This window comes from Plectropomus leopardus, chromosome 19 (assembly GCF_026936395.1).
Source record: "Plectropomus leopardus strain MGB_pleo_1.0 chromosome 19, ASM2693639v1, whole genome shotgun sequence".
Classification (NCBI taxonomy): Eukaryota; Metazoa; Chordata; class Actinopteri; order Perciformes; family Serranidae; genus Plectropomus; species Plectropomus leopardus.
This window is the reverse complement of record NC_142194.1, coordinates 1,841,167-1,861,974: the sequence shown is the minus strand read 5'-3', so window position 1 is coordinate 1,861,974 and position 20,808 is coordinate 1,841,167. Positions and strand designations below refer to the sequence as shown.

Genomic DNA, 20,808 nt, shown 5'->3' with positions numbered 1-20,808 from the left:
CAAATGATAAAGTATAATAGAATAATAAAAATAAAATAAAATACTAACTAATAAGCTTTTCTTTGCACAGTAAGTTCTTTTATGTTTGATGCATCATGTACATGTTACATCTGACAATAGCAGGCCATATGTAGGAGTTTGAGTGCAATACTTAGACGTATACTTATACTTACTTACACTTCAGCCAAAGGAGGTATTTTTATGATGTGGCAGGCTTATTAGTACTTTTACTGACGTAAAGGCTCTGAACACTCCAACTTTTACTTCGATAAAAAGAGGAAATAAAGAGCTTTTATTTTCCAAATTGAGCCTTTGAGACATTTCCTGTTTTAAATAAACATGAGTGATTTTTAGGGGGGTGCTGCCACCTAGTGGACCTTGTTTGGAGTTACATCACTCTGCATTTTTGGAAATCTGACATTACTCTGTCTCACGTTTTGCTCCTCAGCTTCCTCACTTTAATCTCTGCTGAAGATGAAGTATTATTACTGAATGTTGAAATCATACTACCAGTGATACTCTGTCTGCTGCGGGTTCAGGTTTTTGTCTCTGCAGTAATCGGCTGGAGTCCTCTAAAACTGTCCAGACGCACCCTGGAAACAGAGACAGGTGTCTCCTCTGTCCTGTGAGTGAGGACAAAACGAGGCTCAGGTGTGTTCAGTGAGGGGACGAGGGACAGGTGTGCAGACTGAAACACAATCAGATACTCTGAGGACATCTGGTGGACAGAAGAGGAAAGACATAGACAGGAATTTCTAACTTTTAGGCATTTTTCAGGGTCATTTGCTTCATTATTATTGAAATTGTTTTTAGTTTTTTAACTAGTGTTTTTTGGTAATTTTCTTGTACTTGTAATAATTTCTGCTTAATTTTTGCATCATTTCTTCTTTCGTTGTTTGTCACCCTCTTCCCGTGTTGAGCCATTTTAGTCAGGTTTCAAAGGGTTAAAGGAGAAGAAAACAGTCTTGATTCTCAGTTCAGGTTTTGCAGAAGTGTTTCATATACAGGAATCTCCCTCACAGACACTAAACCTGTGTTGATTTGTTAAATGTCTGCTGCATGGGACAACAAATTTGACAGAGGACAGACTTTAAGACACAGAGACAGAATCAGTGTTGAGGAGGAGAGGACAGAAGAGGAGTGTCTGCTTTAACCCCTGAGAGTGTGATGAGACATCGAGTCTCAGGTGTGTCCAGTGAGGGGACGAGGGACAGGTGTGCAGACTGAAACACAATCAGACACTCTGAGGACATCTGGTGGACAGAAGAGGAACGACACAGACTGCAAAGTCTCAGAGCCTAAAAAACATTAACTTGACTTTCAAAACAGTGAATTAACTCTTTGAAACCTGAGCTAATTCATTCATTTTGGAAAAAAAGTTAAATAAGGAGCGAGATAAAATAATATGCAACAGAAGTCTGCAACTGGACTTGATTTTTTCTGATTTATTTAGTGATAAAAAGAGATATCCAAACGTCAATCTGTAAAAACCTTTGACTCCAAGATGTCAACAAAGTAAAACAAGATTCTTTTTATTAACTTATTTTGCAATGTCCACTTTTTCATTTTTGAAATGCGTGCAAAAGCACATATTTAATTAGATAATGCTTAATTTGCATTTTTAGACATTATAAATAAATAAATAATCTTAATAAAATTACAAGAAATTCAGATTTATATACAAAAAAAAGAAAAAAAAAGTCAAGATTGTAATCTGGATTAAACTCACACAAGAACCAAACTGACACGCAGACTGGATTTGAACCTTTATTTATTCATTATTATTTTGATCATGAGAAACATAATCAAGGACAAATATAGGAAAAAATATCTTTGACCGAACAGAAGAGAGCGGAGCAGAGAGATAAATCACAGCAAACAAACGGAGCAAGAGAAATAAAAATAAGTGCTTCAGGTTGGGTGAATACATTCCTCTGGGCCAAATGAAACTATACATACGTAAGCATATTCATATTTATATATATATATTTATATATATATGGAGGAGACCGTGTCGGCGCACCTGGTGCAAAAACAAGCCACCAGCTGAGTCAGCTGCTGTAGCACCTGCACAGGTGTGACGGAGGGTTTGAGGTATTTCAACTACGCCGGGGGGAAAGAGGGTTTCTGTAATGCCCATGCATCGCCCACACTGGTCGGGCACGCTGTTTTGGTAATATTTCTGAATATATTTATATGTGTAATATATACTGCTTATATTCATGTAACCCTTTCCCAAAATACACAGGAAATATCTATGTAGGAAAAACAGACTGTACAAAAAAAACAATATCTCTGTATAAACATTAAAACCTTTAATATATATCAATATATCCTTTATATACTGTAATCTTTTGGTCTGTAGTAAAGAGTACTAAAGTGAATCCACAGTAGAAGACGACAACACTCACCCAACGTTTCAAATATACATTCATGTCTCACTCGGCCACCGGGGGGCGTACTCGTCGCTGAGCTACACTTCGGAAAATACGACGGAGGAAAAATAAAGTTCATGCCAAAGCCGTAGAGAACCATCTATTGCACACGTTTGGTTTCTATATGAATTAAAAATAAAAAATTAAAAGTAAAACCCTGTCAAACATCAGTGAGTCTTTAAAATGTTTCTGTGACGTTTCAGAAACATTTAAACAAACGTCTGAGCTCATAAAAAACCTTTTCAGAGAATTCAAAACAAAAGTACAAAGTGTTTGTTTTTTCAGGACAGAAATCAAATGAATCATTTTTCTGTTTGATATCTGGATCTTTTTTTTTTTTTGCTTTTTTGACCATAAAAAAAGACCCAGGTTGTGACAAATTGTGTTTTTCTTTCACATTATCATCCGACAGATACGTTTCTTCTAATGAGGAAATGAACAGTAGGAAACGTTATTTTGTCCTTCACACAAAGTGTCTCAGATTTATTTGTTAACCCTTTAAAAACCTGGATTGACATCAGCTTTGTTGTGCGACATTCAGGCACCTTTCACAAGCATTTGAACCTTTAAAACCCGAGCAAACTGGTTTGATTTCTCTCAAACACTTGGGAAACAGGCAAGAGATAATCAGCAAATTGCAGGAAACTGGGAAAAAAGGTGACTTGAAAATGACCTGAAAATGAGTAAAAAAATGAAATAAAATGAAAAAAAAATAAATAAATAATAGGAGAGAGAAAATTATAAGAAAATTATTTTTGGAAAAACATTCAGAAAGACACTTTTTAACAATGAAAATTATATATTTAATATCTATATCTCTCTCTATATATATACTGTAAATATATATATATTTTAAAATAAATCCAGTCTTAAGGCTTTTCGTAATTTCTTGTGAAGTTGCTTTTTGGGTAAATTCTTGTGAAGTTAAGGAAGAAATCAAGCCAATCAGCTCAGGTCTCAAGGGGTTAAATAACACCAGGTGGTGACATTCATGAGCTCTGTCTGTGTTTTACACTTAATACGCTGCCATACAGGTTTTATGATATGAGCTGTGAGCTTCAGATTTCGGCCCATCAGCTCTGCACCGTAGAAATCTCCGCACACGCCTTCCTCATCCTCTATTCTATGATGATAAAAATACAAAATCCATTAAAGAGACGCTGAGTGTGCAAGAAAGAGCTCTTATCCTGCATATTAAAGATATTAAATTGAGTGCACAAGATCGTATTTTGTTTACTTTCTTCAGCACACAATTTATCATCCTGCACCAACAAAATTATTAAGTTTTTCATACATTTTCATTTATCTTGTTCATGCCAAATAAAAAAGGTGTTATCCTGTTTGCACAAGATATTATTCCACAAGCACAAATTATTTACTTGATTGCACAGAAAAATAATTTTGGGGCTCAACTTGTTTACAGACGATACTGTCTTATTCACACAAAATATCTTACCTGCAGAAATGATTTTTCAAGAAATTCAAGAAATGCTGTTTGCACACAAGTTCTTATCTTACACAAAAGATACTAACTGCAGCTTGCAAAGTAGTATTTTTTTTGCCCCCAAAATAACAAAGTTTATCAAAATGTGTTCCACAATTATTTTAGGAGAAGAAACCGTTAAGTTGTCCCTGCAAAAAAAAAATTATTTGCATGCTTGATATTGCATAAAGAATTCATCTTCTTCAGCTAAGATATTACTAAAGCTGCTCAAGGTCATATCTTGTTTGCACAAAAGAATAAATAATTGTCAGATGTTCTTTGTCATTTTGAATTCTCTTTGAAAATGATCTGAAGTTAATCTTTTAAATTTTAAATTATAAGTGTTTAGAAGCCACATCAGTATCTCTCAGGCAGCGAGGCGGCGGTGCAGAGATTTCTACAGCGTGTGCATCACATCAAACTCAGGACTTTGAAATTTCACAAAGATTCAAGACGCTCGTCTCCGACACAAAGAGACACACGGAGAAACGTGTCGATAAGATCAATCTACAAACACTGAAGATATTGAACTGAAGGGAAAATGTCACGTTTATCACGAGAGCTGCAGTCTGACTCCACCTCAGACACTGCCGGTGCGTTATGGCATCATTCAGATCACCGCGGCTGCTGAGGGCCACCAGGGGCCCCGAAAACAAAAAACATCAACTCTCTTTGGGTTTGTCTCTGAACTGTTTGTGTCATAATTAAAGTATTTAAAGATACACTCCCTGATGTTGTTACAGCACTTTTGATTGTAAGAAATACATTTTTGGGGAAAAATTTGGGTTATAATAAATTTGGGGCGTATAAAAAATAAGATTTCTTATGGCATTTTGGGACACTATATCAAAATCAGTGAGTGCATCTTAAAGTTTCTTTGCACTTTCCAAAAATATCCATAAAAAAACTGCTTTGGGGCCCAAAAAAGGCGTCTGACCAAAATCAAAACAGATGCTGATTGACCAATAGCAGAGCGGCAAGAGGCGGACCACATTCATATACAGAGTCATCAGGAGCAGAACAAAGGCAGGTATGTACATGTGAACAGGTGCATTGTGGGAGCACCTGAACACCTGAAGGGGAGGGGCGGAGTCTGTGAGTGGGGTCGGTGGAGAGCGAGGCGTCGGTAGCTCTAAAGTGCCGTTATTTTACACTGAAGGAGGAGGAGGGGTCAGAGGTCAGACGTCAGGTGGGGCGGCAGTTTTGTGTTTGTGACACAAAGAGGAGTCCGTGAGGAGGATTCACAGAGAGACGTGTGTGTGTGTGTGTGTGTTTAATAAACCTGAATAATGGGCTCGACTCACGGCCGTCGCTCAGGAGCAGCTTTAAGCATCTGCTGGGTTACTGTTACCATGGAAACAGATGACAAGTGTTAGCTGGGGAGCGGAGGACATTATAAAGATGTTTTTTTATTTATTTTATTCCATATTTTTTTAAAATAACACTCCTGGCTGTCCTCGTGTTGGTTTGATTAAAAACTGCACTATAGATTTGTGTTTTTACAGAAAGACAGAATAACAGGACGGATCTTTTTACTTTGCACTCATATTACTGGATTTTGCTCTGATTGGTCGACAGAAAAACCTCCGCCAGCTTGTCAAAGTCAGCTCAGAGAGGATGAAAAGTACGTTTTTGTGCACGTTGAGCTGCCGTGAGTGGAGCCGTCAGGAGTGATTGTGGAGGAGGAGTGAGAGGAGGGTCGCTGGTGGATCAGGAGGAGGCAAGATTCTCAGAGTGAGTGTTGCTGTGTACATGTTTTAATATTTAAATGTATAAACGTGCGTGTGTGTGTGTGTGTGTGTGTGTGTGTGTCCTCACAGCGGGCCGTGCTGCGCCTCGTACTTGGCCAGGATGTTCTTGGTGCGTCCCAGCTCTTTCCTCAGCTCGGCCACCTCCTGCCTCAGCGCCGAGTTCTCCTTCTCCAGGAAACCGGCTCGGATGGCGATCTGGTTCTCCTTGAGCCGCCTGGCGTCCCGGGACCGCTTGGCCGCCAAGTTGTTCTTCCTGCGCCTGGCCCAGTATTTGTCATCCTGCTCAAAGGACACAAAGGAGGAGAGATGAGACGGACACTTCAAAGAAGACAAACATAAAAGAGGAATATTTTTTTAGTTTTGAAATGTTCCACGTTAGTTTTGTCTTTTATGAAAACTGAACTGTTCACACATTAGAGATAACATTTATTATTTACTATCTTTACTTGTGTACTATTATTATTACTTCTATCTATTATTTATCAAACTTTAAAATAGTAAGTAGATACTAGATCATTAGATAGTTTAACTTTGTGTTTAGACTTTAAACAACATGAGGCAGCGAGGCGTAATGTGTCGCCACACTGTGCAAGTAAAACGGACTCGGCTCTTATTTGAAGTTTTATGGTATATTTTGTTTCAATCTTTCCTCCTTTGTATTGCAACTGCTGCTCCCAGTCAGCCATCACTGGACCACAGCCACACACACACACACACACACACACACACACACACACACACACACACACACACACACACACACACACTTTTTTATTGCAACAAATTAAAAGCTAAATCCTCTGAGCCTGACCTCTCAGCGGAGGAGACAGAGGAGCGCGAGGAGGGATCACGAAACTCACTGCTGTCTCTTTCAGACTCATATAAGCCTCTTAACCAGGAGGACACGCCCCCCTCACTGCAGCAGGACCAATCAGAGGGCAGAACTAAGGACGGCGAGTTCTCTCCCAGCATGCCGTGCAGGTTTAAGCCGAATCGATAATAATCAGCACTAATGGTTGTCTGTCAGTCTGTCTGAGCTGCAGCTCTGCACCTCAGAGTCTGACACTTTCTGCTTTTTCTTACATGAAATTCTCACCCATAAACGTTCCTACGAGGGTTAAATTTTACAGTGTGAAGGCTCAAAATAACAATAAGATCAAACTCTCAAAACTGACATTCAAACAAAAGCTTAACAAGACATGGCCCCCAAAATTTAAAAGAATTATTAAAAAAAGTTACAAGGAAATTACCTGAAAATAAGCAACTAATTTGTTAAAAAAAAAGCTCATGAATTTCTCAATTTACGTTAAGGTTATAAAATACAGACAGGAAATCAGCTGTTACATAACAAGATGATTTCAAGCTTTTGAGACTGTAAAATAAAATTCAAAAGAGATGATTAAAAAAAAAAAGCCTTGATCCTGTCAGAACCGGCTCCAAATTACCTTCAGGTCTTCTGGGATGAAGATCTTGCGAGCTTTCTTGATCATCGGTTGCGGTTTCAGCTCTTCGGCCGAGAACTTGCGTTTGCGCGGGTCGAACATCTCCTGGCCCGGCACGCTGGACAGAGCCAGGTCGGCCGGGTCGGGCTCGTACCCGATGGGAACCTGGATGGAGTCTGGGTCGATGGGGCTGGGAGTGTTTCTGGAGTTCGGGAGGCCTGGAGGAAGAAGAGTCGAGTCTTTAAACGTTGAACATCATAACCAGACATATCTTACTCAGAGTCTTCCTGTGAGTCCAGACAGAGATCTGAAAAGGCAAAAAACAACCTGACAAGCGATGGATGCTTGAATAACAAATGAAAAAAGCAAGTAAGTAGTAAGCAGGAAGCAAAAAAAAATAAAATACAATCTGCTTCAAGAAATAGGTGACAAATAAAAGGAAATGAAATTAAACTAATGAAATAAATAGTTTTGATGACAAAGTCTTTTTTCATCAAAGTTATTTCATTTAAGTCCTGGTAATTCATTTTAATACATTTCAATTTTTTGTATTTTCTTTTTTTTGAGCAGAGAAGATCTTCCATACATTTGGCCTCAAAAAGAAAGAAAGAAATTAGACACAAGCAGTTAGAGATAAATAAAAATAAATTAATAAAACTGGTTAAAACTGCCCAAAAGCACCTGTGCTGCTATATGTATTAATTATTATTTAATAGTAGTATGAAGTACTACCATAGTAGTAGTAATATTAGTATTACTAGTAACAGTAGTACTAAATATTCACAAGAAGAGAAGTAGTAGTAGTAGTAGTAGTAATAGCATTATTAAATAATCACAAGAAGAGAAAAGGGAGTATTTTGACATATCTCATTCTTTCAATTTTAGTTAATATTTTGAAGGAATATCTAATATATTTCTATATTATATATAATATATTTCTACTGGTTGTTAAAATGCTCAGAGCGTCCTGCAGGCTGCAGTGACGCGCTGCAGCCTGCAGGAGGCGACACACCTGAAGTTAAACCATTAACTGTGTTTTTAAAGCAGGTTTCAATAACTGTAATCAGCTTCAGGTGACAGGAACTATTTCTTCATAAAAAATGTGACATAAATGTTTCCTGTTGCAGTTTGAAGTCTTTTAATGTCCTTATTGAGCCCTCAGCTCTGACCTAATGATGCGTTCACTGTCTCCCCTCCGCTGTGAGCCCGTGGGCGGATCAACCTTGTGAAAATCTGAAGCATGTGAATATGAATCCAGGAGATCAAATATGTGTCATGGGGAAAAGGACATTTCCTTTGCTCTTTTCGCAGTAAACTGATGACATTTAAAACAATGAAATCAGCCATCAGTGTGTTTCCTGCAGTTTTTTCTCTCTCCATCATTTCTGAAGACAGACAGCCGTTATGTAACACTGACTGTGGGTGTCTTAATTAACACACGGTTACAGAAGCAGAAAACGAAGGAAAAAATGCACCAACTGGTTTCAACTTAAAACTTAAGACTCTGTAAACGTCTCAATTAGTTTAAAGCTCCTCAATTACAAACAAAAGGAAAAATTAGCCAAAATAACTGCAGTATACATGAAAAACCCTTTTGTTTTAAGTACTATTGTTGTATTTTTTAAAACTTCATCCAGGAAATAATGCTTGCATAAAAAACAAAAACAACAACAAAAAAATGTGGACCCTTATAAGTTCTATTGTCACATCCAATTTATGATTGTTGGAATTTGATGTGATGCAATATTGATGCAAACAGTTTCGGTAAATCAAAAAATAAATCAAATAAAAACAAAAAAAAATCTGTATTAAGTAGTAAGTCACATAATATAAGAATAGGATAAAATAATTAAACATAAATAATAATAAAGTGAGTAATAATTCATCTTAATTTTGATTTATAAACTCACATTTTCAGTGAACTTGCAATGTTGGTCCAAAACTTAAATTGTTTCCTCTCACTTAAAATGGATTTATATTGATAAAACCTGTAGCTTTCTTGCCTTTGAACATTAAAACCTATAGTTAACTAATCAAATAATCTTTTTTAATCAATTTTGTTATCATGGTTATCACTTTTTTATTTCTGTCCTCCGTAATTTAATTTAACACATATTTTTAGGTATTTTTTTTGAACAGAAAAGGACTTCAATATACATTATGCCCACAAGGGAGTTTCAAGTACAGTTTAGAAAGAAATGTGGCTTTGAAAGTCACATTTTTAACCCTGAGTGAAAGAGCTGTGCACCTTTTCGGAGGCCCCCCACCCCCTCGTCTCCCTCTTTGTCTCTCTGAGCCTGAGAAACACTTCTTGGAAGAGACTATTTGTTTTTCCTCTCCAGCTGGTCCTGCAGAGGTCAGGGCAGGTGTGTGTGTGTGTGTGTTTGCTCTTGTATACCTATCTTTGTGAGGACCAGTGAAAGATTTTAGACCTCAGTGAGGACATTTCTACAGAGTGAGGACATCTCTACAGAGTGAGGACATCTCTACAGAGTGAGGACATCTCTACAGAGTGAGGACATTTCTACAGAATGAGGACACTTTGGTTGGTCCTCACTTTGAACAACAAACAAGTCATGTTGCTGCAGGATGCAGGATTTCCCAGACATTTGTTTATTTGTGGAGGCCCGCCACGATCAAAGTATGTGCTGCCACAAATGTTTTTATATTTCTGATTGTGGACACATTCATTAGACGCACTATTGGAATATATATACTGTTAATGTTTGCACCAAAATCTCAGAGTGCAGAGCGTACTCTGCACATAGTGAGCAGCCAAACATCACGTGCAGTGAAAAATAAACTGAAGTGCTCATTGTGCAAAAAAAATATAATCATGATGAGGCCTGAAGGTGCAGTGTTAACCCACCCGAAAAAGTGTCCAAATTAAGAGCAGAATTCGGACAAAGAATGATAATCAAACTGTGTTGAATGTGTACTGGATTTTTTTTCTTGTCTGAGCATATTCTGGTTTCTCATGAATGGAATATGGTGTTTACATGCTTAAACACATAGATGCTCCAAACACTTGATCATAAACGAGTTAATCCTGTGGGAACCCTGAGTAAATCTGCTTGATGTCTTTCAAAAACATAGGTAAAAGGCCATGAACAATTTAGGATGAAATGACCCAAAAAAGCACAAAGAAGTGCAAGAAAATTACCTGAAAATAAAATTTAAAAAATAAATAATAACATCTAAAAAAAAAAACAAAAAAAAAACAAGCACCCCCGCTATTGTGTTACCCCTCAGTTTCATACTAAAACTATTCATATAGACTTTGCAGTTGCAGAGAAATACTATAATATCGAATTTGGGCATTTAATTAATTTTGGCCTGAGCCTGAGGCATCATGGAAAAGAGGTTTCAAAAGGGCCTGTTAGAAAGTTCAGCCTGTGTTTGTTTTAGGTTCATCTGAGGACAGATTTCTGGAATCACAGTTCTGCGTAAAAGCATTAGTGATGTTAAAACCGACCGCAGATCTTCCTCTGATTTTGCCCGAGGAGCAGCTGCAGCCAGTCCGCCGTCATGTGCCTCCACATGATGGCAGCGCATGATGGATCCATGAGGACACATGATGATGTGCCTCGCTGCCTCAAACGTGTCGCTGACAGGCATCCTGACGTGTGTGTGTGTGTGTGTGTGTGTGTGTGTGTGTGTGTAACATGAGTGTGAGCCACTGAGTCGTGGTTCCTTATGTTTCCCACAGAGCCCAGCTGGTCTCTTATTTCTATGTTTAGAGCAGGTTTGAAAATATACGTCTATCATTACCATTATTACCATAAAACAAATAAAAGTGAAGCAACAAATTTGGTCTGTTTCAGACTAAATAGTACTCGAACATTGTTGTTAAAATTATTTGGCATTGATTTTGAAGAGAAACTGAACACGTAACAGATACAAATAAATAACCACTGTGACATTTTCACCGGCCTCCATGCTGCTTTCTAAGTGTTTTCTTGCATGTTTTTTGACATTGAAAGTGACTAAATAGTTAAAAAAGGTGATCAAGGTACACTTGTTTACTGGAAAAGGAGTCTTTTGCCTTTTTTAGGTTATTAGCTGTTTATAACGCTGCATACATGCACTCATTTCAGTGGAAAAAGGTAACCGAGTGTTATCAGCGCTCCTCTCATGAGAACTTGCAGTCGTGCAGTTGTTGTTTAAATAAATTTTAGGGAGCAGATTTAGAGAGAAATGTATGCTTCACTTTGCCCAAGACCAGACCTACAAATCATGGGTTGACTGGACAAAAATTTGGAAAAAAATCATCACATTAATTTTTCATTTCCAGTTCAATCCAATCACTAGAAAAAATAACTAAATGCTGGCATTAGATGTCTCTGCACACCACATTTACATAACATTTGTATGTTGTTATGTAGCAGATACACTTTAACTTTGCAGCTCGCGTAGTATTCACACCATTCACCATCCTGCAAATATAATGCATCTGTGGAGTACTTGATTCCATATTTGGGGGACTTGGACTGTTAAATCCTATTCAGAGCCCCAAAAGAAAGCTCCCTGGGTTGATGGGATGACTCTAGTTATTAAAAAGTGATTTTTCATGAGCTCAGCTCTTTTTCCCTGACAATATAAACCCAGGTCTTACAGGTCAGAAGTGAGCTTGAGTTTGAGTTTATTTCATTTCAAACAAATAATGATAACAATAAAAAATAATACAATTTTTTAAAAAAGAGTCTCCATCATGGAAACAAAACATATAAAGGAGTTTTTGAAGTTCTCCACCGACCAAGCAGGATGTGTGTGTGTTTTCAGTCCCTCCGCTATGTCTGTCCGTCAGTTTGTTTTTCGTTTCGTGCTGAACCCTGGGTAACCCTGGTTGTTCCTGCCTCCTTATCTGCCGGACGGCCACAGGACCATGTGGGAATACAAATATGCCAGATTATGCCAATAGATTACTCGGCTATTTTTAGACATGAGAGCGGCAGATTACTGCTGGCCTCCGCTGGGCTGAAGCTCCGGTGTGATGCTGTGCACGGGGCCGTGACCGCTGATGGGAGAACTTTTTAAATCCTTCAGGGAAGCCAAAGTCAGTGGAAAAGTCCCAACTTTACTCAGTAAAATGAGATAAAGTATCCAGAGTGAACAGCTTAATGTTAGTTAATGTGAGTTTATAGTGCAACACACCTGTCCCTAAGAGTCTTTGTAAAGATCGCTGAAAGTCTGAATCATTTCAGATACTTTAATGCCTCATTTGGGATGTTTCCTTAACCCTTTCAAAGCTTGATCGACATCCCTACTGAATTATTGGAGTTTTTATATTAATATATAGCCAACTTTTATACTTTTAAAGTACACTTTATAACTTTTTCTTATATTTTAAAGGTAATTTGTTTAGTTTTGTTTGGGTATCTTATACTTTTAACAGGCTAATATTTGAGTAATTTCTTCTTAAGTTGCTCAATTGCTTAATTGCTCTTGCAATTTGTCCAGGTCTTAAAGGGTTAAGGGGGCACTCGAAGTGAATATCATCATGAAACTTGGCCAATTACTTACACTTACACAACTATTATTTATATTACAAGTTTGATGAAAAAAAAGTTTGAAATTTTGCAGTATCTAATGAAATATGTGCTGAACATAAATCCGAACATCGGAACGTTGTTTCATCGTTTCATCATTCAAATACTTGACGTTTGTGTCCTGAATATGTCCGATGCGTTTTTCTTGCTTATGTTTTAGCTCGTTTTCCTGTTTTATTTTGCATATTTTAAATGAAGATCTTAACAACAAATTTAATTGTCAAAGGTCAAGTGTGAGATTTAGCCGCCGCGGTGAGGCTACAGATCGCAACCAACTGAAACTTCTCCTGTTTGACCAGCGTGCAGCAGAATGATGGCGGCCGATTCAAAAAGTGAATGTCTCTATCTGTCACTAGTTTGTGGTTTGTCCGTTCTGGGCTACTGTAGAAACATGGCGACAGAACATGGCGATCGCCGAAGACGAGGATCTGCTCTCTATACAGATATAAACGGTTCATTCGAAGGTAACGAAAACACAACCATTCTTATTTCCAGGTGATTATACACTAAAGAAAAAAGACTTTTTAATAAAGTCCATTTCTGACAACATATCAACCTAAATTCTGCAAACTGGACTTTTACAAAGAAGTCAAAAAACAGTACGTTTTTAAAAAGTTGCATAGTATCATAGATTCTGAAGAACGTGCAACTGTGCTCTTCAGAAAAGTTCAAGAAGGACACAAACTTTTTTGTGGGAAAAGACGAATATTTAACAAAAACAAGTGGAGTGATCTTTAAGAATATCTCAGCTCCAAAAAACCAAATGAACTCCTGCAGCTGATTTCGGAAACACAAGACATGAACTCTGCTCTGACCCAAGAGGAGTATCCCTGTCTGACTCACACACTTCAGCCACGTGTGTGTGTGTGTGTGTGTGTGTGTGTGTGTGTGTGTGTGTGTGTGTGCCACAGGGTTATTAGTTGATGTGAGCGTAAACACAGGGTTGGAAACTTGGTGAGTGTTGATGTGAGGGTTGCCGCCCCCTGGCCTATTTCTTCAGAGAACACTATGTTCTTAAAACATTGATCTCATGCAGAGACATGCACGCACGCACACACACACACACGCACACGCACACCCACACGCAAAGACACGCACACACAGACACACACACCACTGGTCACATGTCTCTGCACGCTGTGAGAGGAAGGCTTGTTTTCTTCCTCTATAAACATGAGGAACTCGAGGTGAGTAAAAGACTTAACACTGAAGTTTTCGTCGTCACACACACGCGTGTCGGTACACGAGTGTGTGCACACACAAACACACAAACACACACACACACACACACACACACACACACACACACCCTGAGGCCAGGACATCTGTCGAGGTGCTGAATCTGACACCTCTCTCACTCCTGGCGTCTGGGGCCAACATGTTTTCCTCGCAGCGGCGCAGAGCGCGTTACTACTCACAGTTTCCCCCCATCTGAGATCACACCTGAGCTCATCTCACCTTTGCACTGTTTCCCGTTTTTACGCAGCGTTTCTGCGACCACGAAGAGGTCGAGGATTTAAACTTTGCTCTCTTTGCTTTGAGTGTTTTCTGCGTGTGGCGAAAGAGCCCACAGACTGAAGATTAGAGCGCAGGGCGGTCGGATCGCGTGCAAAGAAAAGCCTGACAACAATGTGGAAATGCCACACGAGTAGATGTCATAACGACTGACGGTCACACTGCCACCAGGTTTTGTTTGTTAGTTATTCCACAAAATTTGGAGGACAAATTGGCTTCAAGGAGTAAGATTTCTTTATATTTTTGCCAACATTTCTGATTTTTTTTTTTGAGGATAAAAAAAAAAGAAGCAAAAGTTAAAAGTTAAATGTTGCCTGATTGCTTCACTTTTACGGGGTTTTGTGTGACAGTTTCTAAAATAAGGATCGTTAAAATATCAATAACAATATCAATAGCAAAACAGCATTTTTTAAAACCTTACTTCTCAACAAAATCATTTTTTCACTAAATATAAGTAGCTCAAAATCTCAAATGTGAATTGTCTAAAAATGAGCAACTTCACTTAAATAAAAAGGTCAGAAATTGGCTAAAATGGGATTTGGCTCCTGGTGTTTTAACTTCTGGGTGTATTGTTTACCTAAACCTCTGGCATGTGGTTTAAAAATAGCGTACAGTGGCCGCATGACGTCATAAAGTTACATAAGAATCAGGCTGACTCAGAAATGTTTGTTTGTCTTTGAAACTTTGCTAACGTGACTCAAGAAGTCACCATAAGATACTGGTCTCACCAGTCCCTGCAGACTGAGCGCACTGAGATGACACTTCGTATTTCTTATGAATTCAATAAAGTCCTTCTTAGGAACTATCCTAACAACATCGTTATTTGTATATTGTTTTGGCCCCGACTGACAGAAACCTTCTCGTCTCTCTCATGTTTGTTGCAGTTTTCCTGTAAATGTTCTTCTGCACCCTCAGATGTTTGCTTTCTCTTTCAGTTTTCCACGAGCTGCATGATAGAAATGTTATCAATACGGCCACTTGCTCGACAAGGTCCTGTTTTATTTTGACATAACCTGAACGGGACAGTGCACAGACTTTGCACTAAGGACTTTTTCACACACAGCTCCTCCAGCTAAAGTCAAGATTATTTCAGGTTTGCAGTGCATGAGTGAGCGCACACGAGAACCGAGACCTCCGTCCGGACGGACGATGAAGTGGAACTGTTACTTTGAGGGACGCTGAATTAAAAAGCATTTAGGCTATTTATCTGAAACGTAACTTGCATGCGTGAAGTGCGGCCGTGATGTTCTCACAGGATTCGCACGTTGCCAGTTTACACGGCGACAGAAAGGGTGGCGTTTTTAAAAGTTTACACTCTGGAACCCGATTACAAAAGTTTGTGTTTTCAGGTCCGCAAAACGATTGTTTGTGAAAAAAAGGCCAAACCTCAACGAAAGTTTAACATTTAATGCAAGAACTGTTGCCTGTAAACTGTAAATGGCCCTTGAGTTTAAACTTGTGGAATATGAACAGCCCTCAGGTGTTCAGACAAGCAGACGTGACCTTGGTGTTGCCGTAGTTACGGCCCTGCTGAGAGTCCTGCTATTTAACAATCGATTCCCAGCGACAGCTAAGAGTCCAGAAATAATTTCATCTTAAATCTGAACTCATGTGAACTCATTTTTACCGATTCCTTCCCTAAGCTGCAAATCAAACCGTTCCTCGAGTGAGATATTTAGCCGATTGATTTTTCTAAACAAAGACCAAATCCCCCCTGCAGCCATGAACGCCTCCTGACTCCCTGTTTTCTGCTCATCCATCACTGCAAATCACTCAGGAAGACAAAGACTTCTGCCTCCTACTGCAGCTACAACTCATCGTCTTCCCTTTTGTTTTCAGTCCGTGACGACTGCTAACAACGAGGCAAACGAGTTGTTCAAAGTAACAACTCTTCTCTGGCAGCTTTCTTTAGGTGTTGAGTGAATAAAATGCAGCCTTGATGTCAGTTTGACCGCCTCGCTTTTCAAGTCTGGTGATTTCTCAGCTCAAAGAAGAGATCATTTAAAGGAAAACTGTTTTAGTTCCTGCAGATCATATAAAGTTATATTTTTGCTCATTAAATTCAAAATGTAGAGCTTTAGACATCTAGCTGTTTTTGCCCTTCAGTTTCAGACACCTTTTGGTTTCCATTCATTTTTGTGAGGTCTGTTGAACTAAATTTGAAAAGATTAGCCAGTTACAAAATTTGCTGATAGGTTTATTGACAAAAAAGAACAACAGAATACTGAATATTTTGGGGTTTTGGACTGGTGGTTAAATAAAAGAAATACTTTCACATATCACATAAAATCACATACCTATTCCATAATTATCCTTTTTGTGCCAATTTGGATGATTTCTCATTCTAGGAAGAATCTCTGGTGAGGTTCCTCAAGGGCCCATTTTGGGGTCCTGTTATTTTTCTCCCTGAAAATTTCATTTTGCCTCTATGCTGATGACACCCTGCTTAATCTACACCTAAAAAATAAACGGACTGACTTTAAGACTCTAAAAGACTGCAAATTGCAAGAAATTAGTAGATTTTTTTTGAAGATTATCTCAAAAAAGTAAAAGTGAAACTGTCATGAAATCTTTAATTCTAATATCATGATTATACTTTTTAAAGGATGTTGTAGAATTATTGTTCTTTTCAAGCACTTTTTCAACCAATTTCCTTGTTTTAATGGTTTTCTTAGACTTGTATGATAGTATACTGAATATTTTGGGTTTTGGGCTGGTGTTTGAATAAAAAAGCAATTTAAATCTGTAAACTCTGGGACATTTTAACAGGCATATTGGGTTTTGTCCATGTTATATCACATAAACCCTACACTTATTTACTGATTGTCCTTTTTGTGTCAGTTTGGATGATTTGGATTCAAGAAAAACTCTCTGATCAGGTCTGTCCTTGGGTCCTGTTATTTTTCTTCCTGAAAATTTCATTTTGCTGCTATGCTGATGACACCCTGCTTAATCTGCACCAACACACAGTTGCATGGTTTGCAAATCCAACTCTGCTTGTAAAGTATTAATGCAATTTATAGTTAAAGGGGGTAAAACTTGCAAAAACATCACCTTAAACTGAGGCTGGAACACGAAAATCAGTTAAAACCTTTAAGGAGCCGCTGGGTGTAAAGATGTGTGTGTGTTACCTGCTCTTGCCGGGCTGCTGTGCAGGCAGTTCGGAGAGACGACGCTCGTATGTACGGAGGTGGAGGCATGGTTGCTGAGGTCCATCACGGAGGGTGTGGATGTGGGCGGGGCTTGGGACATGATTGGCGGCTGGTGCGGCTGGTGCGGCGGAGCGTGCGGTTGGTGCTGGTTGAGTTGGTGGTGGTGGTGCTGGGAGGGGCTGGAGGGGATGCCGTTTTCAGACAGGAACTCTTCCAGGTCCATGTACTCCAGCTGGAAGGTGTCTCCATCGTAGGGCAGGGTCTTGTCCCACAGCGTGGGGCCGAGGAAGGCTGACTGTGGGGCGCTGCGCTCCTCCTCCAGGTTCTTCTCCTTCTCCTGCTCCTTGCTGAACGCTACACAGGAGGACAGAGGGACTGAATCAGTCAGTGCACCCAAAAAAATAACTTCACTTTTCTGGATATGTCTCTTAGGATTGGTAGTATTTGATCTATTTTTTCCAATATTCGTGTTTAAAAGCTACCCTGTAGTTTGACAACTTGGAGCGTTTCACAATTGTCTTGTTCAGCAAGTCCATGTTTTTATTTGGGGTCGACAGATTATTGGCCTGGCCGATCAATGGGGCCAATATTCAGCATTTGCCAATTATCTGTATCAGCGTTTTATTTTATGAATCGCCGATAAAATTAATTCATGAAAAAGTGTGTATTACACTCAACTAAGAGCAGGGAAGGCAGTCAGCAATAAATGCAAAGAAAGTGTCAGCAGAGGAGACACAAGCGATCAAAAGTCCTTTGTCTTCGTAAAACTCATTCGTTCTGACAATTTAATTTTCAAATCCATGTTTTCTGATGCAAACATGGATTTAAACATTGCAAAATCTATTTTTTGTAATTATTTTGAAGAGGTTTACTCTTTGAGTGAGGAAGAGCTGCTTTCAGGGACAGTTTGAATCTCAAAAGTAAACATGAGATTATTTACATGCATCAGGTGAAAATTAAGAAATTTAAGTTGAAAGTAAACAATGCTTCTCTGAAAATCTGTGTCCCCTCACAGGAGAACTGCAGTGCTTTTTTCATTTGTTGTGAAAACACCAAACAAGAGGGATTATGGGTATAAGATGGCAGATGTCATAACAGGATACTCAGTATGAATTGTAAACACATGATAAGCCAATGTGTTTACAATTATGTTATTTCTAACAAATCACCAAAACTTGGGACGAGCACAGTTCAGATTTTTGACTAAAAACTTGAAACACGAACACGGCGCCTCAATACCAGAATTTCTCTCTGAGAACTTTGATGGTTTTCGTACTGAAAACATTTCCAGCAGCAGCGAGGCGTGTCCGTGAACACAACACTGGACCTCCATCAGCTCCAAAAAAACCCTGACCTCTGACCTTTCCACAAACAGACATGTCTTTCTCACAGGAATCAATAAGGCCCACACAATCTATTATTATTGATTATGAGTGTTTTTTAAACTTTCTGGAGACATTTCTGCCCAAATGTTCTTCGACAAATAAGTCCAATATTTTGAAGAAAGTATGAGTGTACTTTTCACGTTTAAATATGCACTAATTTTTTTGCATTCAGTCCTAAAATATTACTTAAACAAAACTCACCGTAATGTGAGGCCTTTCAAAAACATGGTGACAGCCGATTTAACAAGAAACGGCACAATTTCACAATGATGTAGTAAAAATAACTTGAAAATTACCTGAAAATAACCACACACACACATAAAAAAGATTTTAAAAATACCTTAAGAAAGTGCTAAAAAATATTTTGTATTTTTGCTATTTATTTAATGGGAAATGTTACAATTTGCATTCATTCATATTTAGAAATTTTACATAATTTCTTTAATTAAATGCATTGAAAAAAACAACTATACTCCAGAAAACTATATTTATCATTAATTTAATTTTAATATAAACTACTAAGCAATGTTCTGCACTTTTCAAGATGATTTTCTTTTTTGTTTGGTTTTCTCCTTTTCTTTTTTTTAACTTAATTTCTGGTAACTTTTTAACTCTAACTCTTTTTTTTCTTTACTAATTTCTTGCTATTTTGGGCATTAGCTTTTTGTTGCTCATTGCCTTCTTTTCGTGTTTTATAAAGAAATCGAGGAGATTTCAGGTTTCAAAGGGTTAAATGCAGGTTTTAAGGACTACAACTGACTTGTTGAGAGCGCAGAGAAACGCACTACATGTCTGTAGCGCAGCTCCGCAGCAGCACTGAGATTCTCATAAATCAGGTCTCTTTAACGCACTGCGCGCAGTCAACATGGACATAAAACCACAGAGTCATAAACACGGACTGTAAATAATCTCCTAAATGAGCTGCAGAGGTTCAGAGCTCGCAGCTGCGCCACACTTTTCCCTCCCAGCTTCACCTTCGTGATGCAGCGGCAGCTTCATCGGGTTCTCCAGCAGAGACTTGAGCACTCCGTGCGCCGCCGCGGGCACAAAACTTGGGTTGAGCAGGATGGGATGTCGGGACATTTTCTCCATCACGCCTCCTTGCATCGGGGAGATCCCAAAAAAAAGCAACACAAAAAGAAGAAAAACAAAAAGGAAACGTAGAGAAAAGAAAAGTATGACTGAGCTGCGGTTTCCTCGAGCTCTGCAGCCTACATGGATTAAAAAATACAAAATAAAAAGCCCTAAGAATAAAAACCGAGAATTAAAACGGTGATCGGCGCGGGACGTGTTGTGGGCGCGTGCGGCGGTGCCTGACCGGGCTGCAGGAGGCGGACGGACCGATCACCGATCCCATGTGTGAGACCGGAGGACTGCTGACGTCAAACCGAGAGGCAAGCTCCCGCCTCTCTGTACCGCCACACCCCTCCCTCCCCCTCTGTCTTTACCACTAAACTGACATTTATTACTGTAAATAAAATAATGATAATAATAACAAGAATCATTATTATTATGATAATATTAGGAGTTTTGACATGCGTTGTCAAAAAATCAGGCATAATTAAAATTCCGTGAATGCACTTACCAGCATATCAGATGATTAACAATGTCAGTAAAATAGAGTAAAATAGATAATTTGAATAGTAAAGCAAACTGAAAATATTTAATAACGTTTGTTTGAGGTCATTAAAGAAACAATTAACAAGAATATATTGATAGAAATTCATAGAATCAAGAGTAAAACAGTAAATATATACATAAATTTCATTTTTATGTAAAGTAATATGTGATTTTTTTTCTTAAAGTCACCCTAATAACAGGATTTAATAAGCCTGTAAAGTGCTGTAAATCTGGATTAAACTATAATCTTAATTCTCCTTTAAATACTCCTATAAATACATAAAGTCAAGATTTCTTTTGTTGTTGTTGTTGTTTTGTTTTGTTTTGTTTTGTTTTGTTTTGTTGTTGTTTTGTTTTGTTTTGTTTTGTTTTGTTTTGTTTTGTATGTGTGTGTGTGAAACTTTAATTTTTGACTCCTTTTATGGACACAAAAATATCTAAATCCTCTTTTTGAAGCACACTGGATAGATCCTTAA

The 20,808-nt window shown here is 38.4% G+C and overlaps 1 protein-coding gene across 2 annotated transcripts; it reads right to left on the bottom strand.

The window, feature by feature from the left end:
- Positions 1-1,753: 1,753 nt before the first annotated feature.
- Positions 1,754-20,082, bottom strand: hlfb (HLF transcription factor, PAR bZIP family member b). Of its 2 annotated transcripts, none has more exons than XM_042508057.2 (4): positions 19,687-20,082; positions 17,307-17,681; positions 7,115-7,329; positions 1,754-5,951 (listed from the first exon to the last, which is right to left on the bottom strand). In XM_042508057.2, the coding sequence occupies exons 1-4, from the start codon at positions 19,817-19,819 to the stop codon at positions 5,733-5,735; spliced, it is 942 nt and encodes a 313-aa protein (XP_042363991.2). In that variant the 5' UTR covers positions 19,820-20,082; the 3' UTR covers positions 1,754-5,732. The 2 variants fall into 2 exon arrangements, with proteins under 2 accessions (XP_042363991.2, XP_042363992.2); XM_042508058.2 differs by having other exon boundaries at positions 1,754-5,948; positions 19,687-20,081.
- Between the last annotated feature and the right edge of the window lie 726 nt (positions 20,083-20,808).

Bases quoted from the DNA above. Each gene is read 5' to 3' on its own strand.
- hlfb (XM_042508057.2), bottom strand. From the start codon at position 19,819: ATGCAAGGAGGCGTGATGGAGAAAATGTCCCGACATCCCATCCTGCTC. The intron at 17,682-19,686 runs GTGAAGCTGGGA...CCTCCTGTGTAG, and splicing joins GCTGCCGCTGCATCACGAAG to CGTTCAGCAAGGAGCAGGAG. The intron at 7,330-17,306 runs GTAACACACACA...TTCTTCCTCCAG, and splicing joins CAGCAGCCCGGCAAGAGCAG to GCCTCCCGAACTCCAGAAAC.